Below are 19,467 nucleotides of genomic sequence, written 5' to 3'. Positions count from 1 at the left end.
TAAAATTGCATTAGTTGACAAAATAAGTTACTTTTGTATATGTTGTGCAGAAAAAAAATAATTTGTTGATAAAAAAAATAGTTTGATATTTAATAATTTTTTTGTTGTATTTACGAATAATGTAGCTGTTAAATTTTATTATGAAAGTGTTGTTTTATTATATAATGACTAAAATAGAAATAAATTAAAATTACCTTTTTATTCGCCTATTATGGTTTATGAAAAAAATAAGATATAATTATATACTATATATATTTGGTTAAAATCAAAGATATGATAGAAGTTTCAAAAATGTATGGTGGTTTATTTAATAAATTATGTATAGAAAATTAGAAAGTCATGCCTGTTTATTTTTTAAAATTTTGTGAAAATAGTGAAAATTATGAAATAAAAAGACTCTATAATAATATCTTTATTATTTTTGTTAAAAGTGTTGTTTAAAAACCATGTTTAACAAATATATAAACATTAAATTTGTTATCATAAACATTGATGTAATTTCATATATTTTTTGTAGTGTTGCTACAAGTGGCATACATATAACATGTGGTTGTTAGTGGGATCACCGTGATAATTTATAATAAAGCAACGCTATCGCGTACATATTACATAGCGTTATTATCTTTAATATGTGTAGCGTAATGTTCACGTGCTTAATTGATGGGCATACAATATGTGTGTCAATTTGAGTATGGTTTTCAAGCCAGAAATTAAGAATTAGAGAATATAACATGTTGATAGAATTAATTGATGCCCTGCTGGTTCTTGTTGGAGTACTATTGGGAATTAATGGTGTGTAAATGTAATTTGAGAAATGGAATAAAATGTGTGGGTCCGACATAATTTGGGAATAAAGAATGAGAATCTCATTCCAATGGGAATTGGAAATAAAGATTCTCATTCCCTGAACTGACTTTCGTATCCCTATAATTTTTTCATATTTCTCGAATTATCCTTATTCAAATCACAATTAATTTTATTATTTTAAATATTATTATTATTATTAAATTTTATTAACTTTATTATTTTAGTTATTACTAATTATTGTTATTTTTATTTTTATTAATATTATTATTAACATTTATTATTATTATTATTAATTTTAGTTTTTTAACTAATATCATTTTTATAATAATATTTATACATGTATCTATTTAATGAAAATTACATTATTTAATATTATGGGTATTTTGATAAATTAATTTTCATTCCCATTTATTTTGCCAAGTAAATATTAAAATTTTATTCCCATTTTTCATTCTCATTTTAGATCATTCACATTCTCAATTCATTCACATTCCACCACATTCTCCTTTTATGAAGTAAAAGCAACATGATAGAAAGCAAAGTAGAATTTCTTGAAATAACAGTACATTAAAACGAGAAAATTCGAAATTACAGATGTTTCTAATTTTATTTTTGTACATTGTTTTAGCATCATCATGAGCCATGATGCTTGATACAACACAATTCAAGTCAGATCCCATCATCTTCACCTTACATCACTGCAGCATTTACTCTCCTCATCAACTCCTTCCTGCGCACCGCCGACAAAAAAGGAAAAAAAAGTTACATTCTGCTTTCAAGATCATCAAATTAAAAGTGGTTTTTTTTTTTAAAGAAAAAAATTCAAGTAAGCACTTTTCCAAACTCAATTTTACCTCATGAGTTGCCTATCGAGATTTGAAGCAGATAAGAATCCCCTATTCTCCTCTGCCCTCCTCAGCAAATACGGTATGATTTTGTCCACAGGCCCAAATGGCATGTACTTGCTAACTTGAAACCCTGCATTTCTTAAGCCATAAGAAAGAGCTTCCGCCATCCCGTAAAGCTGTGCAAATTCCAGCTTCTGGTCCCCTTTGATCCCCAGATCAGTCGCCTTTGCTGCGGCTAGTTGCCCTATTCACAATCAAACATCACATCATTATCACGTCAAGCATTAACATTAAAATAAGTGCTTAAGTAATATTTTGTATTTACCTGATTCCACATTATGGGTAGCAAGAACAACAGCACCGGAGCCGTCAGCAATCTTCTCCAGCATGTAAGAAGCACAATCGTTGTAACAGGCATGAGTCTCTTGAATGCTATTGTGAATAGGAGAGTCAAATCCCAAGGACGCAGCTAGTTTACTTTCACTAGACATATAAGCTCCCCTGACAAGCTTAAACCCCATAGGCACTCCCATTTTCTCAGCAGCTTCTGTTGCAAGAAACAATCTTTCCTTGGCATCCTTCAAGTAAGCCTGAATTGTGTTGTACACGATCGGCTTACCGGCTTTGTTGTTCGAGAGTGCTGCGTTGTATGTCAAGTAATCAATAGCAGGCTGCACAAATGTGTCCTCGGCATCGACTGTTAGTGGCACATTGGCCTCTAAGCATTCTTGGCACAACTTTTGTAGCCTTTGCTGGGCTGATTGGAGCTCATTTTCTTCTTGTAATGTCAACGGTTCAGGTTTTTGCAACGTGTGATATAAGGGGCTGCAATCCGAGAAAAGAGGGAAGTTGTTGAGCTTCCACGGGAGATTAAATGAAGGGTCTCTTTGTTGCCATCTAAGCAAATCGCTCACTCTCTGGAGTAAGCTCATGGGACAAATTGCTGAGATCTTCGCTATCACAAAACTAGCCTGTTACAAAAAAATAAAAAAAATTAGGAACGTCGTTTTGTGGCATGCAATTGACACCAAATGACAACAAATTCACAGCTTGCAATAACTGCAAGGTTTGGACTTTTTCTTTTATTTTTATTATTTATGAGGTGGGCGGACAGGAGTTACAAAGACGTATCGGGTTCAATCTCTCTCTCTCTCTCTCTCTCTCTCTCGGTGTAAATGACTCAAACTTGATGTGCTAAGAAATTTCCCATTTTCCTAATCGCGTGGGGGGAATCTTTGATTCTTTGAATTTTCACAACAATTTTTGTTTTTCCTATTTGAGAATATTCAAGTTGGATTGTGATTGCTTCTCTATCTTTCTAAAGAGAAAATTTATTATTTTTTAATATTAAATTCAAACCCAGCTGTTATGTTGTAGGACCAACCATCAAGCGTCAGCAAGCATGCAAAACTTTTAAGAAAAATGCCACTAGACTAAGCTAGTTGCATTTTGGTTCCTTGTTTGGTTTCTTTTTTTCAGCGTGGCAGTTTGTTCAGCCGCTAAAATTTATTTTCTAATTTATATTAAAGAAAGGATGAAAGGAGATAAAACAGATAACTATTTTCCTAAAGGAACATGATTAACGAGGCGGTATTAGTAAAAGATCTCAAGATTTTAGTTTAAAAAAACAAAGATCTTAAAAAGTAATGCGTATGTGATGAAGGAATTAAAGAGTAGAAAAAAACTTACAGATTCCGGAGGCAGAGACTTGGCAGATTGAACAGTTTGGAGAAATCCCTGCAAATTCTGCTCACACTCAGAGACATCATCAGTATGCTCAACAGCATACACAAGCATGCCTCTTAAACCAGCGTCATTAACTCTCCTGACGCAATCTGTGGCCTCAGGAGCGCTCTCACCTGCACAAAAATGTTCATAAAAACTGTGTCTAACGGTGCACATCACAACTTCACGTGCCAAGTCGATATCCATCAACCTGGAATTCATAACCCAGATGCCGAAATCAACCAGCGGCTCAACAGCCGCCAGGTGAAGGTTCGCAGCTGCACGGGTAAGCTTAGTTGTCGAAAGCAGAGAAAACAGCTTTTCGTGATCATTAATATCAAGAACCGACGAGCCAAGACGGTTCGCGGCCGGTTTCTCGATGGTGGGTTCAGGTTTTTCGTCGAAATTCAACGGCGAAACGGCGGAGATTGAGGTGGTGGAAGCAGAGTTAAGAGCTCTTGTGAAGTAACGGAGGTTTTTCAGAAGCTTTGGTGCTTGGAAACGAATGGCCATATGACTATGGAAGAAAAATTTGATGGCCTTGTTTTTTTTTCTTGTTTTTGCCCTTTGGTTTTGCTGCTGCTACTATATTTTTTTTTTTTTGGATTGCTATAATACCAATGGCAAAGCTTGAATTGAGGTGTCGCCTATGGGGGGGTTTTATAAGAAAATTTCCATGACTTATCCGAGGCTAAAACGGTAAAGTGACTTTGGTGTTCTGGGTACCTTCCTTTTACAACAACACGCTGGCCCTGCGTGGAAATTAAAATGAAATTTATCAACGTAATGTAAGATTTAGTCATTAGTTGAGAGATTTAATGCAAAGTTTAATGTGGGCCGTTGGATAAGAGCCGAGGCGTTTATTCTTTCTAGATAAACATTGATCAAGTAATAGTCATCTTCATCGGATGACTCATAATTGTGTGTATATTAACGTGTATTTGTTGGGGGGTTTTTTCTTTATAATTTTCCCCATTTTCTTTAAAAAATTATAAAATAAGTTTTTTTTTTTAAATTTATTATTGGACGGAGAATTTGAAATAACTCTCCCTGGAGTCTGGTCTGAAGAAAATTTAAGACACCGGGAAGTTTGGTGGGTGCTGACATGGATCTGAGTCAGCTGATTTAATATTTGCCAGTTTGGGGTTTTTTTTGGGGAAGTTTAATAAAGATGTCGGTGACAAAATTGTCATTTTCAACTGTACTACTATACTGTTTTACATTTTGTAATATAACTACTTAATAGCACGACAGTTACATACTTTTGCAAGTAACATGATATTTAGTTTCTATATATATATATATTTTTATACATAAATAATCTTCTGAGTCACTATCAGTCGATGGTGTCTGTATGAAGTTTTAATTTAGCATAATGGGGAGCACTCTTGAGCATTGCTCCAAATTGTACGGTCGGGGCGCCCCAAGCTGAAAATAATAATAATAAAGAACTCAATGGATATTCTACCTTACATGTTGCCCCCTCATGTTTACATATTTTCTTTCAGACCACTAAATTATATGATTGTCTTCATTTGGCCCTCAACGTTATACTAGCTAGCCTTCTCAATTTTACAAATTTTATGTTGTAGATTTCTCAAGTTTATGGTTTCCATATTGTGGCACCGTCGAGGCCAAATATTTTGCTTCTCCTGCTGATGGGAAATAGTATTTTACAACCATATCAATGACTTATTAGGTTATAATTTGTATATATGTGTATCATTTTCACTTGTCACTCATCGGTAAAAAGTTATGAGCTTTTTGTACTAATAATGAAATTTAAAAAAAATAATAATGTAATAATTATTGAGAGCTGTTATGCTTTCATTTTGGGTAGATTATATTTCTTGATGCGAGCAAGATTACCTCGCATCCGTTATATATCATAAGTAACCTCTTCAATTTTTTCGGTTATGCATTTATAAGTTGTTAGTCAAATATGTTAGGTTTTTTATTACAATCTCTATTTTTTTTTAACATATTAAATATAGGGCAAAACTATGGTACCACAGTAGTACCATATCACAACTGGATTCAGCCATTGGATCCAGCCTATAGTTGTCACCAAAACTGAATCCAATGACTGGAGCCAGCTGTGGTATGGTACCATTGTGGTACCATAGCTAGACCCTTAAGTATAATGTATCGTTTCGAAAATGATAACTCGAAATCGGTAAAGTCACTTAAATCTTTACATTTTGTAATCTAACTAATTAAGGGGGTGATTTGGGACCGTTGTATATTAGATAGTTACTCGTAAAACGGAGTAAAATCTGTATATTTATTTAATATTTAAAGTGTACTATTTGGCAGATTAAGAAGTTCCTTAATATGTCATCAATGAATAAAAATAAAATATTACATCAACGACGAAATAAAACTGTCAATTAATGCTTTAAGGAATAATATAATTTATGGTAATCGTCACATTCTGATTGTGTAAGAGTAAAAATAGAAATTCAATCAATCAAAATCAATCACTACATAAAGAAGCCAATAATTTTAATTTGCGGATTTGATTTGATCTGTATATTAAGAAAATGATTTGATTGGTTTGGTATTATTTTGTGACCCAACTAGTCTATACTCTATATATGAGTGAATCTCGTGATGATATCTTTAAAATGATGTTCTTCATTAAAATGGAAAACGTGTTTGGTAGTGCGGTCCCTTAAACCTGAAATTAGCAAGAATGTGTTCATACATTGTTTCTCTGAAATGAGTAAAGTAAGAGTCATGTAAGTAAAAAAAAAAAAAAAAGGTTGAGTTTTTTTTTTAAAAATAAAATACTGTTTTCAAAATTTATCAATGATTATAAATAAAAAAGAGAATGTATTTCTGTTTTGCAAAGCAAGTGTACAAAAACATGTAACCAAGCCCGTGTTTTACTATTTTTCGGTTCTGAAAAATGAGAAACAATTTGGAAAATGCTTTCAAATGTATGTAGCCACAGTTATTTATTTATTTTTTTAAAATAATTGAAAATCAATCCATGTGCACGAGTGATGGGTTTGTAAAACACTGCATGTTCTAAAGCTGCACAAGGATAAGCGCCGCTACACATATTTTGGTGCCTCCCTCCTTTATTCATTTTCATTCATAAATAATTTCTTGCTAAAACAGCAACGTATATATAGTTCAAAATATTTCAATGATTCGACGTCTTTGTTTTCTAAATCACTGGCTAGCAAATTTGTGAAAACACACTTGTCGTGTACAAATCAAACAACACAAAGCTTTAATTAATTACGTGATCATAACGAAGTATACATGCATTCAATTACCAAAAATAAATAATTTCGAACGTGCTAATGCTTTGTAATTCTCCAGTCGTTCAAATTTTCAAGGCCTAAATAAAATGTTAATAACCTTTTAAATTGTATACGATTGTTGACAGTTTCCACCGCATCCCGGGTCCAAGGGCCAAAATCCTCAAACCCCCAACCACTTTGGTGCCAATTGTCATGCAAAGGAACGGTGCTAACACGCTATAAATTTCAGTCGCAATCATGCATGGGACATAACTCACCAAATTAAGTAGAGAACTTCGATTTTCATTCTCATTTTTCTCAGTGTGTGTTTGTTTCTCAAGAAAGAAAGAGAAAAAGTGAAGATGAATTCATCTGAGAACACAAGCTACCAAGCTGGCCAAGCTAAGGGGCAGGCTCAGGTGAGTTTAGCCTAAGAATGAAATTCAATTTTCGTTGATTGGGCAGAATGGTTGATACGTAGGCACACCCCGTTTTTTTTTTTTTTTTTCTTTTTTTCAGGAAAAGGGCAACCAGATGATGGACAAGGTCAGCAATGCTGCACAATCTGCAAAGGATTCAGTCCAAGAGGTGAATTATAATTACTGTTAATTCAATTGATTAATAATGAAATTGTGATCAATGTATATAATTTTGACGCAGGCTGGGAACCAAATGAAGGCCAAGGCTCAAGGAGCTGCTGATTCTGTGAAGAACACTGTTGGAATGAACAAGTGAAGCACATGCTACCCAATAAATCCACAGCCACCGGCATGCATGCTAGCTCTTCTCAAAAATAATTTTTTGTCTTAATTGGTTTTCAATTTGAATTTGGATTTGTAATTTTTTTTCTTTAAGTTTTCAGGGGTTGTGAAGAGTTGATTAATTTTGTGGTTATTTTTCATTCTTTGTTTGCAGTCAATATGTTAGTTTGAATTTTCTTATAAGAAGAGAATAGATGGACCTTTCTTTTTCCGAATAATTAATTAGTAGTTCAATATTTGTAATAGCTAAATTCGATTTTTTTTTTTTGGATAAATCCCCAAAAAGATATCGTTAAATCCCAGAGAAAACGTTTGATCCAAATAATTTTAATTAGTTCCGAATAATTTTAATTAGTTCTTGTAAAACGTTGAGTAATAATAACAACACTAAAAAGATAAATGAATCTGGAAAAATAAAAAATAAAAAACTTTTAAATTTTAATTTATGCTTTTCTTCTACAGCGTTCCTTCATTGATGTTTAATTGCGATTTCGCAATCAATTCTTTAAAATTTGTCGTAGTTTTGGCAGCAACGGACTTTAATGCAAGGCCTTGGACCACCAAAAGTATTGGTTGCCGCAATCCACGCACTGATAGTGATACAGCGTATGGTTGACCGTTGACCCCAGCCGCAGGGACGGCGCCAGCCTCCGCATGTGGGGGCAGCTGCCATCTTAAAATTCCACCCATTATTATAAGCTCTTAACTCCGTTAACTTTATTGAAATGGTCTTGTGAACTTAATTATAACGTGCCTTGAGTAGAAATTGTGATCTCTTCTTAGTCCATTGGTCAATCCATGCATTCAAAGGTTTGAATCCCAACCTCTTAATAAATTCTTACTTGTTTCCCCCGTCATTTGGGTTAGATTAGATATTTCTTCAAGTCAAACTTCAAGTTGTACTATAATAAAATTATTAAGAAGCGTCCCGATATATTTTTTTATTATAAATATCAATTGAGTTCTAATTGTAATATATCATTATATTAAAAAAAATCATTATTAGATTGTCTATGTAAACAAAAAATTTTAATTTCGTTCGATTATGCATGATCCCAAGTGTAGTTTGATGTGCTTTGTGCACTTGAACACTGGAATTTAAGTAATAGTAAGTAACAAAGGTTGAACGTATCTTATATGAGCTAGTTGGTTCAACAGGTGCTCGTTATTGTATTAATCAAAGTTAGTTCACTTATTAAGGTCATGTTTGAAATTGAGGTGTTGTAACTTTTAAGGTACTGTTGTTATGGAAAAAATATTATAACTATTAAATAAAAATTAATAATTATATAGTAAATATAAATTTTAAATAATATTTTTTAAAAAATTCTTAAAGATATAATAAATTTTTATCATACAAGTAAAAAATCATATCAATATAACTTTCAAGATATAGTATATATTGTTTACTAAACATTTTAATGTTGTAACTTTTAAGTTATAGTTAATCAACCTCAATCTCAAATAGAGCCTAATTCACTTAATCTCATTGTTTTGTAACTTATTTTTACTCTAAAGCCCGATTTTTAAATAAATTATAATAAATATAACTTAAAAAGCCTATATTTAAAAATAAAAAATCGATATGTCAAAGAAAAAATGTTGACAGTTGAGAAAGGGCTTCGGGTACCATCGCAGACATTTGAATTGGAAACAATTAGACACACCATCATTATCAAAAGTTCCATGACGTACAACAGTCCTGAAAAAGAAAGCCAATACAAAATGTTTCAACTCTCAATCAGTAATTTTCAGCTACCCTACCATCGATCCCAAAACAAAATTTCCATTTAAAAAAAAACGTTATTAAAATTTTATGGAGTTTCAATCACTTCGCCTTTGGTTCTGTGGTCAGAACCTTGTCTTCACAATTGTGAGAGTAGCTATTTGAGCTCCCACGACATATGTAAGAACTTATTTCTTTCTTTAATTATGGTATATAATTAAGTGAATATCGTAATTAAGTAAAGATAATTTTTTCTCTTTCGAAATGTGAGTCGAATAAACACCCCGTAGACACCCCTCAAAAAAATTTATGGAGTTTCGAATCTCTAGCTCCGAGTAATCTTAGTGCCTGTTTGGTATGACTTATCTAATGGTTATAAGTACTTATTTAATCACATAAACACTTATCATAATTTTTGTTATTGTTTGATTGTTTTTTTGGTTGAGTTTTTAGAGTTTAAATAAGTTATTTAGCCTCTACTAGTAATAGCTTAAATTTTGAGCTTTTGAGAATAGAGGTTGAAAAGTTTTTTTTAAGTATTAAAATATCAAAAATATCCCCTACTGATTTGACAATCTTATTTTATTTTTTTCATAATATAACTTAAAAAAACTTGTCTATTAAAGTAATTTCATAATTTTTTAATAAAAATTCTTATTGACAACCAAACAACTAATTTTTTTTAATGTAAAAACTCTATTTATAAAAGTTCTATTATTAAAAGCTCTATTTAAATAAACTTTACTTGAAAAATTATACCAAACAGAGCCATAGTATCCTAATTCTTACTGCGCCAGTGCAACATTGCTTATTAATGGCCAAAATTATTATTATTACTATTCTTGTTCCGGAGGCTTGGCTGAATGGTTTTACTTTAAACTTTTATAAGACTAGTTACTTCAATTCAAATCTTGGGAGGTACAGGAAGATTTAAAAGATTGATTTGTAAGTTAGTCCACTCCTAAGTATAATGAATTGTGACATTAAAAAATAAACACCAGTGAGAAGGCTTTTCAAAAATTTTGTCCGAGGAGTATATATCATTAGCCTGAGACTATTTCAAGTTGAATTTTTTATTTAAAATTTGGCATAAATTTTAAGTCATTGATTTCATACAATCTATAATCAAGGAACAAAACCTTTATTACCAAGTCTCAAAAATGTCAACCAACTTTTTGAATCAAGAATCAGATTTTATTTCATCAACAGAATTACCTAGTCTAAAGGACCAAAGCCTAAATTTCTCAACCTCTTCTATTTGTTACAACAAATGGCATCACCTAAATGCCCCATTAACACACTATAAACACTTACAAATCCTGGAACCTTAGTCACCAAAGCCGATTAATTAGCCTTTGAGTTTAATTAGTTGCTCAATCAAATTAAGAGAACTGAAGATGGACTCCCAGAATACAAGTTTCCAAGCTGGCCAGACCAAGGGCCAAGCACAGGTGAGTCATACTGACACGTTATGCTTGTTTAATTAATTACATGCTGTTACATTACATGAATCAATTGTATATTTCACTTGTTGATGATGATGTGCTTGTATCTTTCATCCAGGAAAAGGGCAGCCTGATGATGGATAAGGCTAGCAATGCTGTCCACTCTGTCCAGGATTCATGCAACCAGGTTACTAAAACAATTAAAAAAATAATATCATTTACAAATATATGAGAATATGAGAAACTCTATATCGGTAATTGATGTTTGCAGGCTGGACAGCAGGTGAAGGCTCAAGCTCAGAGTGCTGCTGATGCTGTGAAGAGCACTGTTGGAGCCAACAAATGAAGCTGAAGCTAATAGCTGCCACTCCACTTGCTTTGTTTTTGCTTCTGTTTTCCCAAATCAATTTCGAGGTTTTGATGTTGAATCAGTTTGTTTCGTTTATTTTTCCCTACTTCAAGGCACATTTTGTTGCTGTGTTCTTTATCTCTTTGTTTTATGGTACTTTGAACTCTACGTAGAGATCTTTATTAATAGAGTACTACTTCTAAATTCTCCAATCTTTCGCTTGTTTTTCCAAGTTTTATTTGCAATTGCCACTAAATAAGATTGATCAGTGATGATATTTCCCAGTCAGACTGTTAAATCTTTTACACATTACAGGTAGTCGATAAAGATTTTGCCACACTCACCCCCCCAACCCCCCCAAAAACAAAAAAAAAACAAAGACAGACGATTGCATTTAGAAACTGAGAGAAGGGTGGAAAAATCTAAAACTGAGAAAAAAAAAATAGTTGGATGCTTCAATTGTTAACTATGAGAATTTTAAAGAGGGGACAAAAATAGCCTCTAAAAGTTCTGCGCAATGCTAGGCATATAAGCAAGATAGAAACAATTCAACAGAAAGTGCTGCTACCCATTGTGATAATTCAATTTTCATAATTATCTGCAACAGTGACCGAATTATTCACAGATATATTTGATGTTCTTTTCATGATGCCTTCTGAATGGAGTGCGAGGGAAATTATCATTTTGCAATCATTTTTAAATTGCAAGTAATTTTCTTGTTTTAAAATAATGAACTGAGAGTTTAAGGCAAGAAATAGTGACAAACAGATCTGCATTTTGTCATTGAACTGATGCATTTTATTGAGTTTGTATGGTGTAAAAATTACCAACAAACAAATCAATTATTTTGATTTGGGAGAGAAACAAGATCTGGACAATGGCACTAACATCATGTTGTAAGGATTTAATTTTGCTCTCAAAGAAAATTAGCTGTGCATCATGACCCATGTAACTGAGAAAAAATTAAATGACAAAAGAGGGAAGAACTCAACATATGTCTATGCTGACTTTTGTTGGCTATGCTGTAGTATACTGTATACATCAATGATGCCGTGGGGGAATGTTGGATCTGTTGCAGCACTCACAGCAACCTTTGCCACTGAAGTCACATGTACTGGAGGTATTAACAGCGGACCAACAAGAGGAATTGCCGTCAGCACTTTTGCATGTTTCAGTATCTGCATTAAACATGAATTTAATTGAAGAAAAGGGAGAAATAAAAATTGAATAACATAGCCCTCTGCCAGACCCGTATGAAATCTGTCGTTACCAACATAACAGAGTCGTTCTGATTGAACTATTTTCAGAGTGTATGGACAATATGCAACATTGCAAAAAGAATAAGAAAGATATACCGAGAAAACATTTAAAAGGATTGTTTGTTGATACATCACATTTTATCCTGTGTTCCCTAGATCAGACATTCAGACAGCTAGGAAATTTCCTTGGTTCTATAATTTCAATGGTCCATGGATGAGCGAACATCAGTGAGTTTTAAGAAACAGCAAATAGATGGAAGGCATCAACAATGACTATCTATTTCCATGTGTGCTTTTACCACCCATAGGTTCTGCTCTCTAGAAACAGAGACACAAAACTCAGTGAACTGCTGGGTAAAGATAAGAATCTGTTGAGGATAGATATAGATGCCAAAATTTACCATCTCTAATGGAGCCCCAATGACACTTAGTGGTAACTTGATGCTTCCAACCTGACGAGTCCCATGTATAAAGCCAGGCCTCAAGATCACACCTACGTAAAATGAACAAAAGTATTCCCTCTTAGCATTAAGTTGCTCTAGCCATGAGAAATCATTTCATTGATGTACTCATGCCATTGAATAAATAATTCAAAAGGACCTCTAATTACTCATGGTTCTTAACTTTAAAACACCACCTAGCAGCAAAACAAAAGTCTAGAATCAGAGCAAGGAATGAGACCTGACCTCCATGTGGCAGTTCTGTCATTAACTCTTCTTCAGTGGCTCTCTGCATCAGAGTAGATGGACAGAAACAATCATCAGAAAAAGGATTAAAGGGGAAAAAGAATTCTCTAAGCATAGCAGATAAATGACAAATTAAAGTGCAACACCAACTAAAAATGCCCGGCCATGATAAAGAAAAAGAGTTGCAATTTTGAATTTTAATTGGTTCCACAGAAGCAGGGACAGAAACTACATTGTTTCAATTCACAGAACATTTAGTGTTTTACATATATTCAATTTGTGGATGAACATCATAGAGCAAGAAAGTACCTTTCCCTCATAATATCCTCGTAGTAAATAATTTACCAAACCAAAGTCAGCAGCAGAGACAAACACAAACCTTTTTACACCTACAGACAATGATTTGCAAGGAAGTCTTTCATGTCACTCTCAGCACACGGTAACATTGCAATACAAAACTTCAAATAAAAAATTATTCTAGAATGATAGAAGGCAATGCTTAGATAGTTAAAGCAGTTGCTCAAAGAATTTTGGCGTACCTTGCTCTTTAGCAGCTTTTACAGCGTTTATGTTGGCGGTCCCATTAATTTTGTACATATATGAATTTGAGCCGAAACCTCCAACACATGAGATCTATAAGTTCCAAATCAAAAAGCTAAGCATCCAGTTACATATTAAGAATTCATCAACATAAAGATTTCAGTATGTTAAACATAGGAGAAGAGGGAGAGAGTTTTCAGATGTTTATGAAAATATGAGAATCTTGTTGCACTAACATAAAGAAGACCAATGGCAGTCAATAAGCAAACTAGAAATTAAGTTCATAACACAATAGGAAACTCTACAATCCTCCAAAAGATATTGTCCAACTTTGATATGCCTTCTTCAGAATTGTGCCTTTATATTCTCTAGTTTCCAACTAACTACCAATCAGAGCATGCCAAATCATTGGATGGAGACAGGAATATTCTCTTGAAAACAAACTACGGACTATTACCAATTGACCTATTGTGCTTTGCAAAAAAATTAAAGAAGCACTGATCTGCACCACGGTGATAGTATGAATGACCTCATAAAATCTCTACCCTTCATTTTTCTCCTGGATTTTGTTTTGTGGTTATAGGCTTATAATGACCTATGGTAACAGAACTAATCATACCACAGAGTTCACTCCAATCAGCGAATCTTTTAATGAATCAGGTGAGAGCAGATCTCCTGTAGTTCGAAAAGAAAGACAGTATTACATTTAATCAACTATTTGCAATAAATATGCATCTGAAATTCTGAATCTTAGTGAACCTTGATGCCAGACCACGCTTTCGGCCCAAGAATCCTTAAGAGATGATCTCCCAGACCTAGAAAGAAATAGTTCAGTGTCTAAGCATAATTATATGATAACTAAGAAAACGAAAAGGTACTGAATTTTCCATGTGATGTTTATTTGATCACAAGTAAATACAATATGATACCTGCTAAAGCTAGAAACAGTCAGACCACGCTCTAGAGCTTCTTTACAGATATGTGAACCGACAAACCCGTTTCCACCTAAAACAAGTACCTAAACCAAAATGCATATAAGGTCAGAAGGAGAAGAATCTGACTCTATGGAGAAACTGAATTCAAGGAAGCCCTTCATGAGTACAACAAAACTACCTTCTCATTTGAAGGAGGCTTGACATTTGGAGTCTCAGTGCCCTCAGACTTTAAGGGATCATCTACCCTATTTGAACCAGTTGATAATGATCTCCCATTACTGGACACAGGAATTGGACTGTCTCAGCAATACGAGAAACAATGACATATTAGGGCAAAGATACACATTGCAGATACTGAAAATTCCAAAAGAGAGAGCCTTTTGTAGCATAATAGTCCAGGATCTCATTAAAGATGAGAAAAAACCCATATCAAAGAAAATAAACATGCTAAGGGAACATTTTCTCCAACAAATAACAGTTAAATCCAACAAAAATTGGAAATAAATAAAAACCCAGATGACAAGACCATCAGAGACACAACATAAGAACACATAATCTCATCATAACAACAAACGAGTCACGAAAACTTGGCTAATTCACACAACCTAACAAATGTAGTTAACAGAAGCACTCACAAGAGTCTAGCAGTGGAGGTTTGTGAATGGAGCAAACGTGACATTAGAATCCTCTTCATCATATTTAAGTGTTGTGTTGTGCACTTTGTTTCTTCTTCGAGATTTCAGCATAAAGAATCAGAATTGGCGTTTGCTTGATTGATTAAGATTTTGTTTAAAATCTAGCTAAAATGTTTTACCTTTAACTCGCTGTTCAAAAAATACGAGAACACATGGCGGGTAATAGTGACAAGTCGTTGCAAAATCTCGAGTCCACGTAACAGTAAGTCCTTAATACATTTTCCTTTTTTATTATTCATTTAGATTACAATTTTAATTGAAAATTTAAATTATGTATAAAATATAAATAGCATCAGTCCCATTTAGCAATATATTTTGTATAAAATATTTCATGCAAATCAAAATATATATTTAAATCAGTTGCTTTTAGGAAAATGGCATCTAGATCCCCAAATTTTCATTTTTGCTCAAACAACGAGATGTTTATACTGTTATTAGAATAAGTCCCAAACCCTACTGTAATGATAAAACTACTCCTATAATCTTGAATTTTAACAGCAATCACAATGTAAATGTACGTAGGATAATTCCGATTCTGAAGGGTAATTTAGACATTTGATTTGGGAGACAGTAACCTATCTGACACAAATAGATATACTATGCTCTTATTTGAGAAAATGTAAACAATAGGGATCCTAATGTCATTACTCCATTTACCTATTAAATTCGTTTAAAAACCCAAAAACACATCATTTCATTTGCATAAAAGTTCGAACCACTTTTGTCTTCTTCACGCCAGATACAGAAACCAAATTGATTAAAATGTGCTTGAATGATTCGTTTCCCCGATGTTAATCAATTCCCAGGAACCAGTACGAGGTTAAATAAGCTCTGAAATATCAAAATTGATTTTTTTTCCCCATCTTTTTAAGGTAATAATTGATTTCTGATACCATTTTTTGTTTTGGGAAAGTTTATTTGTTTGCATGCACTTGTTAATGGGTTGAGATTAACTTGATTTGCTCCATTTTCTTAGCTTGGGACTAAACTGTTTTCAGTTAATGATGTTGCTGTTGTTTGATTCCTTAGCTTTTGGTTGTTTGTTTGATCAATTTAGCTGATAATGAGAGGATCCCATTTGGAATTTGATATGAATATGACGAAAAATGTTTTCTTTTGTGTGCTGTTGTTTTCTAGCTTGATGCAAGTGGATTGCCTATTTCGTTTCACTTTGCTGAATATTTATTTAAAGCTTGTAATCTGCTGGACTGCTGCTTGCTTTGGTGCTTTACTGATTCCATTGGATTTCTTTGTTGCATATGATTTCTTTGTCGAACCATTGTTTTAATGAAATAAAATCATATGGCCAGATATTCTGAGCTTTTGTTATGATTGGGGTCTGCATTTTATGCATATATTGTTCTTGGTGCCCATGTCTCTAACTTGGACTTAGTTGACTACTAAGACTAGTTATTGAAAAAATTAGGATGCCCCAAATTTTAATCGTATTTTGTAGAATGTATGAAAAAACAATTTACATGGTCTCTGGTTGAAATTTGTCTTTGCTGTGATATTCTTATTTATTTTTCCATTCTCGTTCTGTAGGGGTTAAATAGTCTATCATGATAAGGAAGTGAGCAGCTTTGACAAGTTCATTTCTGTGTTCAATTTTAACCTTACTGTGAAGGTAGATAGAATATAGAAGCATGGGTAGTCCCCATCTGCCCAAGAGGAGAGTAGCATTTGTGCTGATTGATGGGTTAGGAGATGTGTCACTGCCAAGATTTGGGTACAAGACTCCTTTGCAGGCTGCTTATGTGCCGAACCTGGATGCCATTGCATCTGCTGGAGTGAACGGTCTCATGGATCCTGTTGAAGTGGGTTTGGGTTGCGGAAGTGACACAGCTCATCTTTCTTTATTGGGTTACAACCCGCGAGTGTACTACCGAGGACGTGGTGCTTTTGAGTCCATGGGTGCTGGACTGGCTATGTCACCTGGGGATATTGCTTTCAAGGTGGGTTTATTTTCTTGTTTCATATTCTTTTATAATCTTATTGCTGTTATTGATCTCACATGGCTAATCAATAATCAGCATCTTCTTGTAGTTTCTTTTGATTTAAATATTTGGTTAATGTGTTTTAGATTGGTGGTTACATGTCATGACCAATTACCTATGTTTGATCTTCAGTCAAATTTTGCGACCTTGGATGAGAAAACTGGAATAGTTACCAGTAGGAGGGCTGACAGGCATTTTGAAGAGGAAGGACCCATATTATGTGCAGCATTGGATAGAATGAAGCTCCCGTCTTTTCCACAGTATGAAGTTAGAGTCAGGTGCAGTGTTTCCTCTTCACTGAACATTTATATCATGCTCAGCTGTTTCTTGTTAAATTCAATAAAATGTAAAATGTAATCTGTACTTTGAACCCTAAAATTATGTGTTGACCAAGTCCTATGATTCAATAATTATATCCAAAAAAAAAAACATTAACGCTTATGATTCAATGATTCTCTCCCAAAAAAAGAAAAAGAAAAAAAAAAGGCAGTTGAATTTGGTACCTTTGTTTGTATGAATGCAAATTTGTTCCCATGAATCAAGTAGTACAGAACTCATCCATCAAAGTTACAATAAATAGCTTAGTTCTTGGCCTGTACCTGCTTCAACTTTTTGGAAATTAGACATGGACAAGCTTAACAAACAATCTTCTACCACAGGTATGCAACGGAACACAGGTGTGGGGTGGTTGTAAAAGGACCAAACTTAAGTGGCAATATATCAGGGACTGATCCATTGAAGGACAACCGCTTGCTATTGCAAGCTCAGGCACTGGATGATACTGATGAAGCAAAGCACACAGCAGCAGTTGTTAATGAGTTATCCAGGGAGATATCAAAAATTCTGGTTTCTCACCCATTAAATGCAAAACGGGCAGCCGAAGGGAAGAACATCGCCAATGTTGTCCTTTTGAGAGGCTGTGGTATTCGAATAGAGGTGTGTTGTAATCCTTGACTTTTCTGTTTGTCTTTCTTTATTGCAGCTGGCCTTGCTTAGAGAAACTGAACATTAATGTCTCAATCATTGGATGCGATGTCTGGTAGTATGATTTCACTGTCATGGTTCTTGAAATTATTTTCTTCTTTTTCTTCCCTTGTGTTAGAAAGTGGCATTACCTTCCTAGTTGTAAATTTTCCAATTGGAGCATTTTTTAATTTATATCAAGTAAGAATTCTTAGTTATATGATTTTTTTTTTACCCTAAATCGCATATTGCAGGTACCTTCATTTGAAAAGAAACATGGATTATGGCCATGCATGGTAGCTCCTACTAAGATTATAGCTGGTTTGGGCCTATCACTTGATATTGATATCCTGGAAGCTCCTGGAGCTACTGGAGATTATCGAACAATTTTAACTTCCAAAGCAACTGCCATAGCTAAGGCACTCTCAGCTCCTTTGCAATCTTGCCCAAATGTATTTGTACCGGGGGAGGATGAGCATAAACCAGGCAGATCGGATGGCTATGATTTTGGTTTTCTTCACATTAAGGTCTAAATCTTCTGACAGCTATGATCTTGGGTCAATGGCTTTCTGAACTGTGATGATAACGGAACATGGATATTTGGTATTGCAGGCAGTAGATGATGCTGGCCATGATAAGGCTAGCATTTTCAAAGTTAAAGCTCTGGAAGCTGTAGATCGAGCAATAGGCCAGCTAGCAAGACTGCTCTGGCAGGCTGAGAAATCTGGGAAGTTCCAATACTTCCTTTGTGTCACAGGAGACCACTCGACTCCAGTTGAGTATGGAGACCACAGCTTTGAACCAGTTCCACTTGCAATGTGCCAGCTAAAGGATTTTGTGGGTGCTGTGGGTGGGGAGTCTGCTGTCATGGAAATTCCCCCTGATCCATTTCCCCTACCCACTGTTAAGGCTGGTGAAGACCTAACAGAAGATACAAAGATTGAAAAAGAAAGAAGTGAACAGCTTCAAGCATTCAGTGGTGATTCAGTCTGTGAGTTCAACGAGGTTGCAGCAGCAAGGGGGTGTCTTGGGCGTTTCCCGGGAGGAGAGATGATGGGAATTATAAAGACCTACCTTAAACTAAAAGCATAAGCTTTTTTTTTTTTTTTCTTTTCCCCTCCTTCCCAGAAGCTCGGATACTCTGTACCAATGTGTGGTGTTTTGAATAAGATAATTCTAAATTGAATATAACTCTGATCTTAAAATTTCTATTCACCAAAATTTTGGTAAGCATGTTTTGACATAAAAAAAATTTACTTTTTTTTTCTTTTGGCATTTTCAAAGTTTAGCCGTTTTACGTGATTAAATTTACTATATGTGCCCTTTTACCGTTTTACGTGGTTAATGTATTAGACAATCAAAGAAAAAAGCAAAGTTAAAAAAAAGGAAGTAAAGCGCACTTTATCTTTAGTTCTCGTTTTATATCTTCTTCCACTACTGAAAGTCTTGAAGCTCCAGGGCCCCCATCTGCCCATCT

General features: G+C 34.1%; 4 protein-coding genes across 8 annotated transcripts; 2 read left to right on the top strand and 2 right to left on the bottom strand.

Moving 5' to 3' along the window:
- Positions 1–1,334: 1,334 nt before the first annotated feature.
- Positions 1,335–4,107, bottom strand: LOC18039477 (proline dehydrogenase 2, mitochondrial). Its single transcript, XM_006430801.2, has 4 exons — positions 3,345–4,107; positions 1,981–2,626; positions 1,662–1,899; positions 1,335–1,537 (listed from the first exon to the last, which is right to left on the bottom strand). Exons 1-4 carry the CDS (start codon positions 3,891–3,893, stop codon positions 1,498–1,500), a joined length of 1,473 nt encoding a protein of 490 aa, XP_006430864.1. The 5' UTR covers positions 3,894–4,107; the 3' UTR covers positions 1,335–1,497.
- Positions 4,108–6,815: 2,708 nt separating this feature from the next.
- On the top strand, positions 6,816–7,569 carry LOC18039714 (stress-induced protein KIN2). Its single transcript, XM_024182342.1, has 3 exons — positions 6,816–7,053; positions 7,154–7,222; positions 7,295–7,569. Exons 1-3 carry the CDS (start codon positions 6,997–6,999, stop codon positions 7,367–7,369), a joined length of 201 nt encoding a protein of 66 aa, XP_024038110.1. The 5' UTR covers positions 6,816–6,996; the 3' UTR covers positions 7,370–7,569.
- Positions 7,570–10,582: 3,013 nt separating this feature from the next.
- On the bottom strand, positions 10,583–15,201 carry LOC18039713 (uncharacterized protein At1g32220, chloroplastic). 3 transcript variants are annotated; one of them, XM_024181762.1, is made up of 11 exons: positions 14,971–15,201; positions 14,514–14,631; positions 14,330–14,418; positions 14,160–14,215; positions 14,020–14,075; positions 13,400–13,493; positions 13,170–13,249; positions 12,861–12,903; positions 12,576–12,667; positions 11,912–12,093; positions 10,583–10,730 (listed from the first exon to the last, which is right to left on the bottom strand). In XM_024181762.1, exons 1-10 carry the CDS (start codon positions 15,030–15,032, stop codon positions 11,914–11,916), a joined length of 870 nt encoding a protein of 289 aa, XP_024037530.1. In that variant the 5' UTR covers positions 15,033–15,201; the 3' UTR covers positions 10,583–10,730; positions 11,912–11,913. The 3 variants fall into 3 exon arrangements, with proteins under 3 accessions (XP_024037530.1, XP_006430859.1, XP_006430858.1); XM_006430796.2 differs by lacking the exon at positions 10,583–10,730 and having other exon boundaries at positions 11,561–12,093; positions 14,971–15,200; XM_006430795.2 differs by lacking the exon at positions 10,583–10,730 and having other exon boundaries at positions 11,561–12,093; positions 14,514–14,613; positions 14,971–15,200.
- A 516-nt stretch (positions 15,202–15,717) lies between these two features.
- LOC18039899 (probable 2,3-bisphosphoglycerate-independent phosphoglycerate mutase) lies at positions 15,718–19,181 on the top strand. 3 transcript variants are annotated; one of them, XM_024181761.1, is made up of 6 exons: positions 15,718–15,902; positions 16,662–16,985; positions 17,160–17,305; positions 17,687–17,963; positions 18,245–18,517; positions 18,603–19,181. In XM_024181761.1, the coding sequence occupies exons 2-6, from the start codon at positions 16,677–16,679 to the stop codon at positions 19,080–19,082; spliced, it is 1,485 nt and encodes a 494-aa protein (XP_024037529.1). In that variant the 5' UTR covers positions 15,718–15,902; positions 16,662–16,676; the 3' UTR covers positions 19,083–19,181. The 3 variants fall into 3 exon arrangements, with proteins under 3 accessions (XP_024037529.1, XP_024037528.1, XP_006430854.1); XM_024181760.1 differs by having other exon boundaries at positions 16,658–16,985; XM_006430791.2 differs by having other exon boundaries at positions 16,576–16,985.
- The last annotated feature ends 286 nt before the right edge of the window (positions 19,182–19,467 follow it).

Source organism: Citrus clementina, unplaced genomic scaffold (genome assembly GCF_000493195.1).
Source record: "Citrus clementina cultivar Clemenules unplaced genomic scaffold, Citrus_clementina_v1.0 scaffold_6, whole genome shotgun sequence".
NCBI classification, from domain to species: Eukaryota; Viridiplantae; Streptophyta; class Magnoliopsida; order Sapindales; family Rutaceae; genus Citrus; species Citrus x clementina.
The sequence above is the reverse complement of the archived record's forward strand: the minus strand, read 5'-3'. Positions and strand labels throughout refer to the sequence as shown.

What these genes read in the sequence shown, in the direction of transcription:
- LOC18039713 (XM_024181762.1), bottom strand. Translation starts at nt 15,032, where the DNA reads ATGATGAAGAGGATTCTAATGTCACGTTTGCTCCATTCACAAACCTCC. An exon ending in ACCTCCACTGCTAGACTCTT is followed by an intron (nt 14,632 to 14,970) that starts GTGAGTGCTTCT and finishes TTGCTGAGACAG; the next exon opens with TCCAATTCCTGTGTCCAGTA. An exon ending in AGCCTCCTTCAAATGAGAAG is followed by an intron (nt 14,419 to 14,513) that starts GTAGTTTTGTTG and finishes ATTTTGGTTTAG; the next exon opens with GTACTTGTTTTAGGTGGAAA.
- LOC18039477 (XM_006430801.2), bottom strand. Translation starts at nt 3,893, where the DNA reads ATGGCCATTCGTTTCCAAGCACCAAAGCTTCTGAAAAACCTCCGTTAC. An exon ending in AGTCTCTGCCTCCGGAATCT is followed by an intron (nt 2,627 to 3,344) that starts GTAAGTTTTTTT and finishes TTTTTGTAACAG; the next exon opens with GCTAGTTTTGTGATAGCGAA. An exon ending in CTCGATAGGCAACTCATGAG is followed by an intron (nt 1,538 to 1,661) that starts GTAAAATTGAGT and finishes GGCGGTGCGCAG; the next exon opens with GAAGGAGTTGATGAGGAGAG.
- LOC18039714 (XM_024182342.1), top strand. Translation starts at nt 6,997, where the DNA reads ATGAATTCATCTGAGAACACAAGCTACCAAGCTGGCCAAGCTAAGGGG. An exon ending in AAGCTAAGGGGCAGGCTCAG is followed by an intron (nt 7,054 to 7,153) that starts GTGAGTTTAGCC and finishes TCTTTTTTTCAG; the next exon opens with GAAAAGGGCAACCAGATGAT. An exon ending in CAAAGGATTCAGTCCAAGAG is followed by an intron (nt 7,223 to 7,294) that starts GTGAATTATAAT and finishes ATTTTGACGCAG; the next exon opens with GCTGGGAACCAAATGAAGGC.
- LOC18039899 (XM_024181761.1), top strand. Translation starts at nt 16,677, where the DNA reads ATGGGTAGTCCCCATCTGCCCAAGAGGAGAGTAGCATTTGTGCTGATT. An exon ending in CAGTATGAAGTTAGAGTCAG is followed by an intron (nt 17,306 to 17,686) that starts GTGCAGTGTTTC and finishes CTTCTACCACAG; the next exon opens with GTATGCAACGGAACACAGGT. An exon ending in TTGGTTTTCTTCACATTAAG is followed by an intron (nt 18,518 to 18,602) that starts GTCTAAATCTTC and finishes TTGGTATTGCAG; the next exon opens with GCAGTAGATGATGCTGGCCA.